General features: G+C 47.6%; 1 protein-coding gene across 1 annotated transcript in view; it reads left to right on the top strand.

Moving 5' to 3' along the window:
- Window positions 1-17,465, top strand: part of ITGA9 (integrin subunit alpha 9) — a 390,243-nt gene that overhangs the window by 84,303 nt on the left and 288,475 nt on the right. Inside the window, exons 14-15 of the mRNA XM_021934572.2 lie at window positions 5,205-5,359; window positions 15,009-15,169. Coding sequence (XP_021790264.2) covers window positions 5,205-5,359; window positions 15,009-15,169 — 316 coding nt within the window. The remainder of the gene's footprint in view (window positions 1-5,204; window positions 5,360-15,008; window positions 15,170-17,465) is intronic.

The following is a 17,465-nucleotide window of genomic DNA, read 5'->3' as shown; positions in this document are numbered from 1 at the left end:
GAGCGTCTTACTTTGGTTTGTCAGGATTCTTCTCAAATAAAACAAACACACTCCTCAACTTTTCACAGTTGAAAACAGGCTCTTTTTTTCTTCTTCTTCTTCTTTTCTTTTTTTGAGACGGAGTCTTGCTCTATCACCCAGGCTGGAGTGCAGTGGTGTGATCTCGGCTCACCGCAACCTCCGCCTCCTGGGTTCGAGTGATTCTCCTGCCTCAGCCTCCTGAGGAGCTGGGATCACAGGTGCACACCACCATGCCTGGCTATTTTAAAAATATTTTTAGTAGAGATGGGGTTTCACCATGTTGATCAGGCTGGTCTCGAACTCCTAACCTTGTGATCCGCCTGCCTCAGCCTCCCAAAGTGCTTGGATTACAGACATGAGCCACCACACCTGGACCAACAGGCCCTCTTAAAACCGGGGCCATCTGGCTGAAGGTCCATCATATAGACTCTGCTTTCTCATCATTCTTGTATTTTTAAATCTTCCTGCTGTGAGCTTCAATCCAAAGAGGATTTTCTTTTTCTCTTCTTCATGGTGAGGGACAGCCTTCTCCAGGAGTTTGCTCACACATGGAGGTAAAGTAAAGTGAGGCAGTTACACAATGGGTGGGAGACCCCAGACTCCAGCCTGGGATGGAGGGTTGAATCTGGTGAGTTGGAGCTCAACAGGGACAAATGTAAAGTTATTCAAGAAGAACTCCAGGGAGAGCACATATCAAGAGAAGAGACCTAGGAGCGGAGCCTGAGGAGCCCTACCCTGAACAAGAGGCCAAGAGAAGGCCCAAGAAGAGTGGTTGGGCCATGACAGCTGTAGAGGAGCATGCAAGGATGTTGTGGTCACAATCATCCATTCTCTTATTCATTCAGCTAAGGTACATTGACCTGCTGAGATGCTGCCATGCATCAGATCCCGGGGATTTGATGGGGAACCTGACCTAGGCTGTGACCTTAGATTATAGCCAGGGAGCCATAGGCAACCAATGTTTGGTAAGCTCCTACCGCCTGCCTGGCACGGTGTGAGCACTTCATGTGTGTTCATTCTTTGTTGTTGTTTTCTTTCTGTATTAAGGTAGAATTTGCATACAATAAAACGCACCAATTTGAGTGTATGACTCCATGAGTTTTGACCACTGCATACATTGTGTGACTACCACCCCACCACAATAAAGAATACTTCTATCACCCCAGAGAGTTTCCTTGTGCCTCTGTCTACTCAGACCCTTCTCCTGATAGACAACCACTGTTCTGACTTCTATCACCATCGATCCATCTTGCCCATTCTAGAATTTCACATTGGTGGGAATATACACTATGGACTCTTTTGTTTCTGGCCTCTTTCAATCAGTGTGATGCATTTGAAATTTGTTCATGTTGGCATGTTGCTTGTTTTTCCCCTTACTGAGTAGCATTCCATTGACTGAATATCCTTGAGTTTGTTCATCCATCCTCTTGTTGACAGAACACATGATAACTCTTAGTCTTCTTAACAATCCATGACATGAGTCGGGGTGTTATCCCCATTTTATGGGTGAGGAGACCAAGGACATGCAGTTCTTATTAATATAAAAGGGAAGGTGATTCCACATGGTGGTAGGTACTATGAGGATTATAAGGCAGGGTTACTTGGTCGGGCAGTGGCGTCAAAGTCAGCAGAAGGGCTAAGCAGAGTGAGGCCTGGGACTTGTCGGAGGTGGCAGGGGGAGGTCAGGGGTGCCATTGGCCATGGTGGCTCTAGAGAAGTGATGGGGCAAAAGCCATATGGCAGTAGGTGGGTGAGAGAAGAAGCAAGAAAAGAGAGTGACTCCTGACTGCCTCTCCAGAAGCTTGGCTGCAAAGGAGCAAATGGGACCAGCAGGTAGTTCAGGGAGGTGTTTAAAGGATGGGAGGCTCTGGATCGGTGATTAGGGCAAGAACATCTTTGAGCGATTTTCTGGTCTCCCAAGTCCCTTACCCTCTTGGAAGAGATCAGAGGGGCTTCACCCTCAGCTTCACCTTCATCTATGTGAACCCTGATGCCCTGACCCTATGCCTAACCCCAAGGGTCCTGGAGAGGTTGAAGAGACAAGAGGGAGGATGGGAGGCTGCTCCAGGGATGAGGGATGGGGGGATGAGGTTGGTGAGAGTGATAGAATTCAGTACACAGGCTGAGGGTGAGGGGCCCTCATCTTCTGAGCCAGGCCCCAAGATAGGAATAAGGTCAGGGCAAGGTTCAGTTTGGGATGTGGATGAGGATGAAGCAGAAGGTGACCACCCTGGTCTATTCCAGGAGAACAAGGGAATCAGGGAGAGCAGGGAAGCCTTCAAAGACAAGCTAGAGCCCCTCAGAGAGGAAGCAAGGTGGGGCAGGTAAAGCGGTAGCTTAGCATGCTGCATGGGAGCATGGGAGACACCCAGCAGGTTGGGTGTCTGCAGGGGCAGCCATTGATAAAGTCCCAGGATTCAGCTGAGCAGCAGTGAACTAGAAGGCCTGGAGGCATCAGCTGACTGTATTAAGTAGGGGCTTGGCTCGGTCTGGCCTAACTGACAGTTAGATTTTGAGTTACTTTAGGTTTTGGGTGGGACTAGAAAAGCAGGGAGGGCTAGGAGACCATGCATGTACATGGACACATAGATACGTACTGCCCATCGTTTCTAACCCTCCTAAGGGCAGGAGGCCAGAGGTGCGTGGGTTAGGAATGCTATGGGCTGCAGCTAAGAGAAAACCTGACTGAGGCTTTCAACTATATGACCCCAAATTAGCTCCCTGGAGGTAGGTGGCCCCAGGGCTGGCTTAGTAGCCTAACAATGTCACCAGGGGTGAAGGCTCTTTATCTGTCCTTGCCTTGCAGAAGGCCAAGGCATCTTGAGCAACGTATCAAAGGGCATCCCAACTGGTTGTATTATTTACCTGGAAGTGAAGTGTCAGGATTTGAACTGTCAGCCGTCAGGGAGAAGTGTTCCGGCTACCAGCTTCTTAAAAAAAAATAAAAGCCCTGAAAGCACTTGTGGTGCTGTCCTTGGGTGCCCCTTTGCTTTTATCTCAGAGGCTGGCACATTTGTAGGCAGGACTGTGAGACGCAGTCTCCCCTGCCCCCAGGAGTGTAGCTGACCCACTCTGCCCTCAGGAAGTTTGCTTCCCTCAGATTAGCTCCGGGGCAGGTCCTGTGTCAGGGTGATAGGCACACGGTGCTCTCCCATTGGAGGTCACAGGAAGTGATCAGAGAGGTCTTTGAAAGATTTCTGGGCTTTTCTTCATCCAAAAACAATACTTGGAGTTGAAACAAAAAGGTTGCAGGGAACTGATCTGACAGCTGTGGGAAGGAGATGTACCTGTGAGGGTCCCTGTGGTCCATTTCAAAGGATACTGTTTTTCCAACTTCCACTGAGGTCACTGTGTCTGGGCTGCCCACATCTGTTTCCTGCTTGCTGCCCTGTCTTCTGCAGAGCTCTTCTGTGAGAGGAGGACTTGGCCTCCTCCCTGATGAGTGGCCCCTGGGGATGATGGGGTAAGCTAGGCTTTTCTTCTGTACCATGACCAGGCAGGTCAGGGACCATGCAGGGTGGAGACTGGCTCTCCATGGTACCTCTGTCCATCTGTGAGGCTTTGGACACTTGTGGTTTTCAGTCTCCTGGGCTGGAGTAAAATTTGTACTTATTTAACAAGGGTTTTTGCACATTTATTATGGGAACGAGAGGATGAATTCACTGGATCCCAGCCCTTGCAGGGTGCTGCAGGCTGGTGGGGCAGGTTTGGAAATAGACAATGACTCTTCACCTTAGTAAGTGGGGGCCAGGGGTGTGTGTATAGAGCTGGAAGCACAGAGAGGGAGGATGCCTAACTGTCAGGGGTACTAGGGAAGGCTTCCTCAGGGTGGGAACATTTGAGCTGGCTGTTGAAAGGTCGATGGGGTTTTATAGGGTGTCCACTGGCATCTGCACAATCACACTGGCCAGGGGTAAGATATCCACTTTCTGATTTATTTCTAGTATCCTACAAGGATGAACCCAGAAGAAAATGGAAAGACTAAGGTGTTGGCCTTCTTTCAGGCACTGCTATCGTCTGACTTCCGTTTGTCCTGCGGCCAGATTTGCTCTGGGAGTCCTGCAGTTCCACTGCATCTGTCACCACTACTCTCTGTTGACCCGATCTCCCGGCATGGTGGCAGCAGTGGAGTCTCCTCACCCCATCTGTGCCTCGTGTCTCTTCACTTCCTTTGTTCACCCAGATTTTCCTTAACGCTTTCTTCCCTTGGAGTTGGTGTGGGTCATCATTCCCATCCGCCCTGTCACCGTGGGCTCTGTTTGAGGGATCGTTGTACACAGGGGGGTCATTGTTCTGAAGCCACAAATGCCCCTTAATCTTGTTATGTCACCCCAGTGGTGTGAAGGCTGGGGCTCCTTAGAGGTAAAAGGGTTCCTCTGTGAGATCTGGAGGGAAAAGGTCGAGTGGTAGCTTAGGTGAATGCTGCCTGAGCAGATGTCTGCAGTGGGAGCAGAATGGTGTTATTTACTCTTAATTTTTGTGGGATGTCTCTGGGGAGCCCAGGGGTGCTGTCCATTCATCAAGCACTGGGGGATGGTCCACAGCAGGGAGGAGAGTGTGGCTATTTATTGAGTTTCATTTGGTTTTGAGACTGGGCAGGTTGATTTCTTCTGCTCTGAAGCACTTTGCTATTACCAGCTGGGACTCTACTAATCAAGTTCTTTTAGAAAAATACCCAATGAATTGGTGGAGGTAAATGAAGGAGGAGGTTTGACCAACTGGATGGGGCTAGAACATTGCAGTTCATGCTCATAATGGCAGCAAATGCTTGAGGGAATCCTTGAGTATGCATCTCTTTCTGGAATCATGGCATCTGCTTTAGGAAATCCTCTTAAATGTATTCTTACCTCCCTAATAAAATGGAAATCGGAACTTAATTGGTAAAATTTTAAATAATTATCCAGCATCTGGTGGTTCATTTATGGCTTCAACCAGATGTGTTTTATTAACAAACTTACTTTTATTATTGGGAAGCTAACTATTAATTTACTAGGCAATATGCCACTTCTAAAATCAGAAAAAAATGCTCACAGAACATACTAGCCCTTCTCTCTTGGGATATTTCATGCTTTAGGTAAATCCTGGGTTGAAGGCCTAGGATTTATCCTGTTGGTCTAGTTCTTGTTTGATTCTGAGAGCTGCTCCTTACCATGACTAAGTCACCTTCCTCTCTTGCCCTGCAGAGCAAGGCCTGTCATTACGATGGATGTCGCCATCTTCCTCCCGGGCTCCATCAACATCACGGCGCCTCAGTGTCACGACGGACAGCAGCCTGTGAACTGCCTGAACGTCACCACCTGCTTCAGCTTCCGTGGCAAACACGTTCCAGGAGAGATTGGTAATGAGCCACCGTCAGGGCCTGTGGATACCCAAGAAGCTGGAGGTGTGGGCTGGGTGGGATACTCGATGCTCGTCGCTGTTCCTCCCAGCTGGTTTTGCAGGCAGCAGGCACACAGGCTGGACATCCTTTCCCTCTGAGGTTCCTCCCCTTCTCTTTCCTGCTTATCAACATGTTTTTTTTTTTTTTTTTTTGAGATGGAGTCTCGCTCTGTCGCCCAGGCTGGAGCGTAGTGGCCGGATCTCAGCTCACGCAAGCCCGGGCCCTGGGTTCACCATTCTCCTGCCTCAGCCTCCAGGAGTAGCTGGGACTACAGGTGCCCACCACCTCACCCGGCTAGTTTTTTGTATTTTTTAGTAGAGACGGGGTTTCACCGTGTTAGCCAGGATGGTCTCGATCTCCTGACCTAGTGATCTGCCCGTCTCGGCCTCCCAAAGTGCTTGGATTACAGGCGTGAGCCACCGCGCCCGGCCTCAACATGTTTCTAATATCACACAACCTCCAGCTCTAGGACAAATAATGTTGGACCCCAAGCATTCTTTCTCCAAATATGAGGGCCAGACTGAAGCCTCATTGGACCACAGGTCCTATGGGACTGGTGGAGATATAATGCCCGGAGCCTGGCCCTTATGGAATGCTGGAGCAGTCAGAAAGCAGAAGTGACAGGACTTTTTAGGCTCCTCATTGAGCTTGTAGCATCAGCCAGATGTCAGGGGGCTTATAACATTTACTATGGAATTAGAGACCAAAGACGCTCTCTAATGACGGATGGTGGGATTGGGATTCTGGTGTTACAGAGGCTTAGGTTTCTAAAAGAGGGGTGCTGCTTTGGCAGCTCAGAATTGAAAAGAGGCCGGCATTGTCCTGACAGCTGGTAACTGTCCCTGCCATTTGTCTGGGGAAAATTGACTTGCTAGCCTAGCTCTAGAGGCTGGATTAAACCCCAGAACAAGATAGGGCCACTGTTGATTAGAATTCAGAGCACGTGGTCACCTGAAGGAACTGAATCTGGAGCTTTATGCATATTACTAGGTGCTTCATTTTTATTTAAAAGGCTGATTTAATAATAGAAAGAAAAACTTCAGGCAAACAAAAACATCAGCAGGGACCTGGACCTACTGACGTTCTTAGATATTTTTAATATCATGAGTGACTCCTTTTGCTACTCACAGTGTAGCCCCTGGCCTAGCAGTGTCAGCATCACTGGGAACTTGTTAGAAATGCAGGACTTTGGGCCCTACTTTGGACTTCTGAATCAGAATCTGCATTTTTGCAAGAGCCCCACAAGATTCCCGTGCACATTTAAGTTTGAGAAGCACTGCTCTGGAGCAGACATGTGTGCACACACGCCCACTCATGCAAAAATGTTTACATGAGCTAGTTCATTCCTCAGCCACACCTCAAATGTTCTACCTTATTTAATATGTTCATCCTTCTTGGCTAACTGTCTCATTGGCAATTTCTCTTGATCTTTAGGTATATTGAATGAGCTCAACGATTAAACATATTTATTTATATCATTTTTTAAAAAGAGCTTAGAAATTTCAACATTGAATGAAACCGTACAATAAAACTTGGGAATTGGTTAGTGAGGGAGGATTAACAACATTTTCTTGTGTAGCTCAGTGAGAAAGAGCAGCTCACTCAAGATCACACAGCTGTTGTTGAAGCCAGGAGTTGAATTTGTATCTTGTGATACTTAGTTTTGCTTTCTAACAACTGTTTCTCACCACCTCCCTAATTGTTTAAGATACTACAGTCTTAAGGAAAAAAGCTTTCTCATAGTTCTGGGACTTGTGTATCCTCCACATAATTAGGCGGTCTGTCTTCTGTCCAATGCCAGCTCATGATATAGTTGGACTCTGTTAAGAAACATTTTTAAAGAATGAAGGTGAATTTTGATACACATAAGAATGAGAACTATTCTAGAACTCTCAGAAAGGGCAAACGATTGATCGTTTCTGTGTGTGTTCATTTGACAAATACTTATTATGTATCCACATGTGCTGGGCACTGGAGATGACAGTCCTGTCCTCATGGAGCTTCTAAAGGGAGTTACAAAGAGTTTCTACTATTTTGGCCTTGAAGCAGTATTAGATAGCTTTCACTTCTCGCTGCTGTGAAAGTGAAGGTAAATCGGTGTAGCTGAAGCAGAGAAGAAGAAACCAAGATGCAAGTTAGAGCAAGAGTGATTCAGAGCATGAGGCAAGTGGTGGAGCAAACTCTGATTTGAAGGTTCATGAGCTGAGTGCAGAGGAGGTGTGGGTGCCTCCTCATGCTGTTCCCGACCAGTGGCTCTTTCTGGGGCCCCATCTAGTGTGAGCCTTTCACAGACTGCTAAGCACAATTAGAATGAAGGTCTAGGCTTAGCCATAGCCTCTGAAATGTTGGGGCAAAGTGGCAGAGGCAGGCAGTTTGATGGCATCTTGTACTGTACCTTGTGGGCAATGCGGAGCAACCTGGCTGATATCCGACGTGAGGTGGGGCCCATTCAGCACCCGTGCACCCTCCCATTAATTTCCCTTCCCTATCCTCCATCTGTCATATGCGTTCATAGATAAAGTCAAACATTTCTTTACACTTTAAGGGTGTGTTTCCCTGACAATCAGACTTAAAGGGGATGGTAGCTGGAGACTTTTGGTATCTCAATATAACAAGGCAATGCAGAAAATTACTCATCCCCAACACGTTTCTGTCACTTTCTCTGGCATTCATATCTCAATCTTTGCAGTAGAAAGAGAAATGCAGAAATCTGCCAAAAAAATATGCTGCCAGCGAAATGGAGAGTTTGGGGAGGGAAAAATGGGCAGGCCTTATGGAAATGTGATAGGAAATGAGGTGGAGGTGAAAGGTCAGGTAGCTGTGGGGATCCAGCTCTGGGTGAGGTGTCCTAGAGTTCAGCAAGGAAGGCGGCCTCTTGGCTCTGCACAGTTGGGAAGGTCAGTCTTCAGAGGGCAGAAGGATGGGCACTTCGAGGACACAGATACCCTCCACCCCCCTCCAGGTTCAGCAGAGGGTGCTGGCCAACTCTGTGTCATCTCCAGGCCTCCGCATCAGGAACCTACGACTGGGACACCAGGTTACCAGCCTTCCTACTCTCTGTGCTGGCAGCTGCAGAGGAACCATGTGGATGATGACTTTGTCCATGGAATGCCTGGTGAATGAGTGCCAGCCCTGGGCAGGCCTTCCAGGCACCTCTCAATGGCTGCATATCCTGGGCCAAGTTTGTTAGCAGGATGGCTGCATTTGGGCAGAGCAATACACAGATACCTGTGGTGGGCTAGGTACCACTGTCAGAAGTGGTATCTTCTGTGGTATTTATCTGCTGCCATCTTCAGCCACATGATCTGCCCTCCGAGGATGGTTTTGAGAGCCATAAGCAGTTAATGTTAGTCTTGTGCCTTTAATTTCTTCTTCTCTACCTGGCAGGGTTCAAGCCTATGTACAGAGAAGGGACACCAACTGCCTCTTCATTTCCTGCTTTATAAATGGGAGACCACAGTGCCTACGTGGTCATGGGAGTATTCAGGACCAGCTCATTAGCGGGACACAAGCTGCTGTGGCCTCTGGAAATACTGTAGGAAATACAGACTTTCTCTGTAGGAGGTGAATCTGCCTTGGCCTCTGAAACAGGCAGAGTCCAGTCAGGAAAACAGAAACCATACCAGTTATTTTAACAGAAGACATTTAGCACTGGGAATGGGTTAAACAGGTCATGGAGGACCTGGGAGTAACTGCAGGAAGCAGCTGCCGCCTCCCGGTCTGCACCAGTGGATCTCAAAGTGTGGTCCCAGACCAGCTGCATCAGCATCACCTGGGATCTCGTTAGATATGCAAATTCTGACCAGAAACTCTGAAGGTGGGACGCAGCATCTGTGTTTTTACAAGCCTCCAGATGGGTTCCATTTGAGAACGCTGCTCAAGGTTATATTTGGGATTAAACACTTCCTTGGGGTTATCAGAACCTGTGAGCTCAGAGAAGGGGCCCTGTGGAGCTAGGACCTGACCCTCTGAGGAGGGGTTGGTGCTGCTGATCTCTCTGAGGGGGTGCAGTGAGGCTGGCTCTGGGAGAATGGAGGGAAGTCTGAAAACTAGAATTAACTGCTGTTGGGACCAGCTGCCATGAGAAACTGTTGCTGGGATAAGCTGCTAGGAATAGGAAGCAGGAAGGAAGGAGCGAGTCCCTTTGCCCTCCTCCAGCCTTGCAGGCTCCCTCCGATGCTCCATATTAGCCGAGCCTCACAGAGAGCCTCTGGCAAAACAAATGAGGTTTGCAGGGTTCCAGTCCCAGTGTCACAGTGCAGAGTAGGGAAGGGTAGGTTGGAGCTGAGGACAACAGCTTCATAAACCAGCACAATGAGCATCCAGTTACACCGAGTTGCTGAATCCCTGTTGGGTCATTCAATCAAATAATAATAATCAAGCTCCTACAGAGTGCCAGACACCCTACTTAGCTTGGGGCACGGAGCAGTGAACGGGACAGGCAAAGTCCTTGCCCTCATGGAGCTGGCATCCTAGTGGGAGGGGGGCAGGCAGACCGGACAAAAACAACCAGCTGCTCCCTTGCTCACTCTTCTAGATGAGTTCCGGGCCCCTTGTGTGGCAGGCACTGTGCTTAGCACTGGGACACAGACACAGACTTCTCCCTCTGACTGTGGGCTCCTCCAGGAATAGGTTTACAACATATTTCATAACGTACTTTAAAATAGGAGTTCTGCCTGTCCCTAATAGTATTATTAATCTCTTCATTCTTGACCTGGAAACAGCCTGTGGCCTCTTGGAGCCTCCTAGCTAGCACAGGTGAAGGTGGTAAATGCTTTGCCCAAGGGGACCCTGCCCCTCACCCATGGGCGGTGCTTGTACCTACTCACTGGCCAGGCTGAAGCCTAAACTTACTTGTCAATCTCTGGAGGCTGGGAATCAAGCTGGCAGTTCTGGGCTCTCACCAGAGTGTGAAACGAAAACCAGGAAGGGACGCTCTCTGAGTGACTGCATTTTGCACTCTGACCCAGTGCTCCCGTGTTTCCATGGTTCTCAGCCTGAAAAAGCTGTGAGCAAGTGGAATACCTGCCCTGCCTCCAGACACACAACTGAGCCCAGGTCCTGAGAGATGGCACCAAGGTCATCCACACTAGTAGAAATAGGATTGAAACCAGGTGACTTGTTTCCAAAGCCTTCCTCTGTCTTTAGGGGTGCATTTTTGCTTGGGAGAATGTTTGCACACAGCATTCTCTGAGCTCCTTCTGGTCTCTTGAGTAGCATCGAAATGGGATAATAAGGTAAATCCATTTGAGGTGAGGAATGGGTAGCCTAGTCTAATAATTACTACCTCATTCTTTTGCAGGACAGAATTTAGGAAAGCTAGTAAAGTTTCCCCCTCTCATGGGAAACTCTAAGGGAAGCTCAGAGTAACTCGGGAAGGAAAATTTGTTAGAATTTCACAGCTGAAATCTTGTTCTGATGGAGAGCGGGAATTAATCAAAACTTGCTGGGAGAGACCAGAGCCAGAGTTGATGAGAGACAGCTGGCTCCCTCCTGGCCCAGGCCCGTGCAGGGGGCCCCCTCGGGAAGCAGCTGGGGGCAGGGCAGGGAGGTGGCTGAAAGTATTACTCGGGGCTGATCAGCTTTTCCATCACCATGACATCATTCGACATGGCAGGGACACAAGCTGCCAGAAGGAAAAACCTAAAGTTGTGAAATGTGCTGTTGGAGCAGGCCCTAATCAGAACCAGCACCCTTCCAGGGACAGACGGGGGCTGGCCAGGCTGGCTTGCATCAGGGCCGGCTGTGGGCAACTCAGACAGCCTGATGCATCCACCTTCCCAGGGCCCTGACCGCGGAGCCCAGGCAGCTGATCGGCTGCTTCCTGGACATGTCCTCTGCTTCGCTTTCCACCAGACCCTTTACCAGTGGGTGCTGGTAAAACTACCTGTTGCCCTCAGGGCTTTGGAATGAGTGGTCGGCATTTCTTCTTGCCTCCTCAGGCAGGGTTTCTCATTGTGACTCTTGCTTTCTTCTAGAGGAGAGAGTCTGTTATAGAACTAACTTCCTTTGGGGTAATTTAAAATGTCAAAATTTAAATCAAGGAAAAGTACTAAGTAGGCAGTTCTAGAGATGAAATGCTTCCAGAATGATTGCACTTGGTGAATTGGATAATTCCTTGTGTCTGTGACTGTATGTTTTAACATTTTAGAGAAATCTGAAAGGTTAATGTGCTCGCATGCACACACCCTGCTTAAGTGGAGCAGCAGTTGCTTTGTCCTCAGCTCGGTTTCTGTGAACTGTGAGTTGTTTCTCTCTCCCTTGAGTTGCAAGAGATCAGTACTTCCGGATCAGTACTTCCGCAGTGAGATGAAACTTTGGAGGAGTAAAGTTGGTGTTTGTAAATTGCCTAGCACAGTGCTTGGCACACATTGCAGGTTGAATTTATTCGCTTTTCCTGACTTACCCTGTGTTAATATGGGTTTTCCCCAAAACAGAGCCTGGGTCAAGGATCCGAGTGCATATGGTTGATACACAAATGATCCCAAGAAGTACCAGTAAGGAAATGGGACAGTGAGACAGGAAAGGAAGGCAGCTACAGACCTCAGGCTTCTCCAGAGAAACAGAATGGAGAGGGAAAGAAATGGATTAGTTGGTTGATTTTCAGGAATCGGGTTATGAGATTATGAGGTCTGGGAAGTCTGAATTTTTCAGGGCAGGCCAGTAGGCTGGAGACTCAGGGAAGAGTTGATGTTGCAGCTCAGGTCTGAAAGCAGTCTAAAAGCAGTTTATTTTTTTGGGAACCTTAGTCTTTTAAAGTCTTCACCTGATTGGATAAGGCTTGCCCACATTTTGGAGGGTAATCTACTTTATTCAAAGTCTATTGATTTAAATGTTAATCTATTCTAAAAAAATACCTTCTCAGTAACATCTAGATTGCTGCTTGACCATCTAGATTGCTGGATACTGTGGCCCAGCCAAGTTGACACATAAAATTAACCATCAGAGCAGACAAATAGAGGGTGTATTACTGAGCAGGTTACCACTGTGGGCAGCTGGAGCTCAATCCTGCTGGAGAACCCTGGGAGTCAGTGTAGACCATGCCCCAGAGTTACCCCCCATCAAGGGGCAAGGGAGCTGGGGCCCTGCATTATGGAGGGCTGCTCTGGAGTTCCCTGGCACTCCTGGCTTGCCATGCACATGGACAGAGCCACTAGAGAAAGCCCTCAGGAGAAGAGAGGTAGGCACTTGCTGTTGCAATTTGGGCCGGACAACAGAGAAATGGTAAAAGCCAAGAGGATATGGGTGGGGGAGCAATACCATCCGTTCCATCTTCCTGTGTTCCTTTCCAGCCAGGTTTTCTCTGAGCTCAGCTAGTTCATCTCTGGCAAGATAGTCCAGTCTCGCTGTTCTCTCCATTGTCTCCCTTCCTGAGGGAAGGCAGCTGTGGTTCTTTCACCTGGAAAGGAGGCTGGTCAGGGGACCCCGAGGAGAGTCTGCTCAGCAGCTGCCTCCACCACATTGCTTCACTCAACTGTGGCCTCTGGCTTGTCTTCCAGCAATGTGCATCTCTAGCCATGACCTTGCTTAAACAAACCTGGAAATTCTCTTCATTTAAATTTAACCTTTCTTACTTCTGGGCAGTTGTTCAGGGAAGTTGTGATCAGTAGAAAGTAAATTGGCCAGATCTCTATACTTGTTTGGACCTGCTATCCATGCATTCAAAAAAATGGGAGGTTTTGGTCAAGTAATGTACAACATGCACGAAGAACAAATGTGGCAAGAATAGCCTGGTACCAGAGATTAAGGGAGTTCTGGATTCAGCTCTTTGGTGGGTGGTTCTCTGGCCTGGAGCAAGTCTTGTTCCCTTTTGGAGGCTCAGTTCCCTCATCTTAAAAAATGAAGGTTTTTGAGCTTAGTGGTCTCCAGGATTGCCTCAAAGCTTTGCCAGTCTGAATCTATCACTTTTCTTGCTGTTGTCCCTATTGAGGTTGGTGTGTGACACTTGCACAGGCACCAGTGTTTTCTGTGTGGGAGCACTTTCCTATATGCATTATTTTCTTCTTAATAATGGCACCTGCTGAGAGTATCCAGGTCTCAGGTCCCTTCTGGTGACACAGCCTTGCCTTGTAAGTCAACTGTTTGCTGGCGTTAAACAAGTTGGGGCAGACGGCTCTGCTGACTAGGAATTTGCCAGCTCGGCATGGCAAGATCCCTGAGATGGCAGAGGCCCAGGGAGGCCATTAGAAGCATCAAAAATATGCCCTGCGGCAGGTGCAGAATGCCGTTCAGGTCACCTTCCTCTATCCCTGTTCATACCTCCCCTGGTGGCTGATCCCTTTGATGTCATTAAAAGCCAGAGTCTTCCCTAATGCCTGACTTCACTTACTTAAATGCCAGTGGGCTTGGGGCTGCTTGTTACTGATGCAAAGCCCCCAGCTTCTAAGACAGAGGTGTGTGGAGACAGGGCGGGGCTGGGTCATCCGTCTTCTGTTGCTCAGCCATCTCACCTGGTCATTCCAGGTACAGAGATTCCTGTTCTCTTACTTTAAAAATAACATACTTCCTTGAATCCCCAAAACAGTTAAAAAATAAAAAGGGTTACGGAGGGGATGACGTCTGGCACAGAAAAGCAGTAAAATAGGTGTATTGACACTAACGTCGTATTTCTATAATGAAATACATACCTATCTATTTACTTATTGACTCTGAAATAACAGAGGTAGATCCTTTCAGGTTTATCTAGCATGCATTTGATACTGTGATCATCTTTTCTTTCTTTGTTTCTTTTCTTTTCTTTTTTTTTTTTTTTTAATTCAAGACTGTGTTACAGAAGTTCTGCCATCTGGCATTACACATTCAGGTATAGTGGGTGAGTTATTCTTTGCAGGAGAGGACCTCAGTACAGGCCCTACCGTGGTCATAGTTTTGTTGAAAGGATAGGCACTACAAAATGTTTGATCACCATACTCGGCTACCTGGGAATAAAGGCAACTCCAGCCTTCATCTGGGTTCCTGTGCATGTAAACTACCTGAAGACAGGAGTTTATGCCTGCGTTGTTCATTGGTGTATCCCCTCTACCTTCAGCGGTGCCTTGCCTATAGTCAGTGCTCAGTAAACGATGGCGGGCACATGGTCCAGTCCATGTGCTGGTTATAGAGCATGACTCAGCTTCGTTGAGATGAGTTAAAATTATCAGACGAGATGGTTCCCTTGTATTGGGCATAAACCATGTGCTTTATAGAAGTCAGTATTACACAAAGCCTTGATAATTTCACAGCTTCTGGTAATGTTCTGTACGTTTGTCATGATGTTTTGCTTGTCAGGACATTAACCTGTATTGGATACATCTCATTGTTGATGTGCATATTGCTGGCTCAGTTGATACCTCATGATGGCATGAGGTTTAAATCAGGGAGAGTCGTGAAGTATGACACACAGATTCATTAGAAAGGCAGAGGACATCTTGCTTCTCTCTCGATTCTTTGAGCACTCTGGCTGTGTGTTGCTCTCTGAGCAAGTCTCGGCTTGGGGCTGCAGTCTCCTGCCATGGAAGGGTCTAGGTATCGTATGAGATGTGCATGTGATCCCGTGACGCGGAAAAGAGGTGGCCTCATGACAGTGTGTCTGTCCTTGCTGACATTTTGACCTCTTATTTGTTGGCAGGCCTGAATTATGTTCTGACGGCTGATGTGGCCAAAAAGGAGAAGGGCCAGCTGCCCAGGGTCTACTTTGTGCTTCTGGGAGAGACGGTGGGTCAGGTCACAGAGAAGCTGCAGCTGACTTACATGGAGGAGACGTGTCGTCACTACGTGGCCCATGTGAAGGTCAGTCCTCTCCTCCTTTTTATCCTCAAACTTTGATCTCTGCAGATGTTCATTTGGAGCTGGTAGAAACTACTTTTATTATGTATTATGTATGCTCTTCCAAAATTTTATTTCACAGGGAGGAGCGTATCCATTTCTTCTTTTAAAGTTGGCCTCTGACAGCCCTTTTGTTTATCTTACTGTGTTGATTTCAGCCTTTAAGGGGGGTTGTGGTAGTCTAGGAGACCAGTGATGGTCCCTGACTTTGACTTGTTCTTTTCAGAGGTTTCTCATCCTCTCCCCTCTATAAGGCTCAGTAGTCTTTTCAGAGGAGAGCCTTGGAAGCACATGCCTCTGGGTCTGCAGTGATGCTGGATCACACTGCACCTGATGCCTTTCTCAGTGGTCTACTACAAATTAGCTCATGGTCACAGTTAAGACATGTAAAAACTGATTGGACTAGATTTTTCCCCTTTGACTACTTTCTATTTATTTTAGGAATGCATTTTTTGGCAACCTTTCCCCTCGCACTCTAAATAAACTTACAAATGTTTTTCTCCTCTTGAAATTGTTTGTTAAATACACTTTGCTGCTAATTCAGGAGGCCAGGCTTTGATTAGCTACAGAGTGGCCCTTGCAGCAGGCGCTGGCAGGGTGGAAGTCCTGGCAGTGCCTGATGCTGCAGGAATGGCCAGACACTGACCCAGGGGCAGGGTCAGAGAGTGGAGGAGGTGGAAGAATGCACTTAATCCAGGCCACATGGTGGGTGGAACGAGCGTGGGTTTTTGAGACACATAGATCCAGTGTGTATCCAGCTGGACGCACGTAGTGACCTCTCCCCGTCTCAGTTTCTGCATCTCTGAAATGGACACAGTAATCCTTACCTTGAAAGGTGGTCCTCAGGATTAAACATTACACAATGAATTTACTTAAAGGACCTTGAATGGTGTCTGATAAATAGAAAGCAACCCAATTATTATTATTTGGTTGGGCTGTATATAATTGCTAATATTCTTTTTGACTTACAAAAATGGAAATTTCGTATAGCTCAACCTAACATGATTTATTAGCCACTGGATTTCTGACTGATAGTTTGAAAAGTCTGCAGATTAGAGATGAAGTGTCCTCCTGTTAGTGCCAGAGCAGAAGAAAAACAGCTGCTTCTAGATGCTTCAGGGCTGTATATAGAGAAATGCCCCACACACCCATGGCACTTGGCCTGGCCTAGAGCCCATGAGTCCATGCCTCTCAGATGCTTTTCAGTGGGGCTGGGCTGTGTCTTCTGCCAGGACTCCTGCAGGGGCCTGCCCAGACCAGCTGCCTGGGAGCTTGGGATGCTGGCCATTTATAAAGCTGCTCCTGAGCCTGTTAAGCCATACAACCCCACCCCCTCAGTCTTAGATTACATTGGCTTGTTGGTGCCTTTGGTGGGGTGTGAGGCTGCGCAGTACAGGCTCATATGCAAACACTGTCAGGCCTTTGAATGCCTGTTCTTGGTGTTTTTATACCTGTTGTGGACAGGACATCTTCTCTCGGGCTGCTTCTTGCTAGGTCTATTCACAAAAGCTTTCCTTCAGGTTTCTTTGCAACTTCTTGCTTTGGCTGAGAAGTTATCCTTTGTTCTAGTTACCGAAGGTACTGGCTATGAGATGCCACATAGAGCCTGCAGGCCTTTGCAAAGTGCTCTCAGGGAGTGGCAATAGTGAAGTGCAGGCCAGAGACAGGGCTGTTTCTATGGTGGCCCTGAGGGTTACTGGGGAGGATCAGGGCTGTGCAAGGGGTTGGTCCTGCTACTTTCTGATATCTAGGGTTGCCAGACTTAGCAAATAAAACTATAGAACTCCTAATTAAATCTGAATTTCAGATCAACAATGAGTAATTTTTTAGTATGAGTGTGTCCCAAATATTGCATGGGATATACTTACACTAAAAACATTTTGTTGTTTATCTGAAATTTAAATTTAACTTGGCATCGTGTTGGCAGATTCAACTCTGCTGATCTTCCTCTACCCAACCAGTGGCATTTCTTCACTCAAGCAAAACCTGGCTGCCAAGAAGAGAGATTGAGATGATGGTTAGAAGTTTGGAGGCTGAGATCAGGGCTCTGGAGTGCAGATCCAGCACAGACCTTGATGTGATTATTTTGGTCATTCTAGGGAGAGCAAAAGAGCAGGCCTGCTTTAGTGAATTGGGACCTAGAGTTATTTGGATATAGTGATTGCTTGGCCATTTTCTCATGCAAGGAGGTGGGAGCGGAGAAATACACCAGATAGACACATATCTCTGAGGCCTTTATGGTTCAAGAGGCAACATTGTT

The sequence above is a fragment of the Papio anubis genome, chromosome 2 (assembly GCF_008728515.1).
Source record: "Papio anubis isolate 15944 chromosome 2, Panubis1.0, whole genome shotgun sequence".
NCBI lineage: Eukaryota > Metazoa > Chordata > Mammalia > Primates > Cercopithecidae > Papio > Papio anubis.
This window is presented reverse-complemented; position numbering and strand designations above follow the sequence as displayed.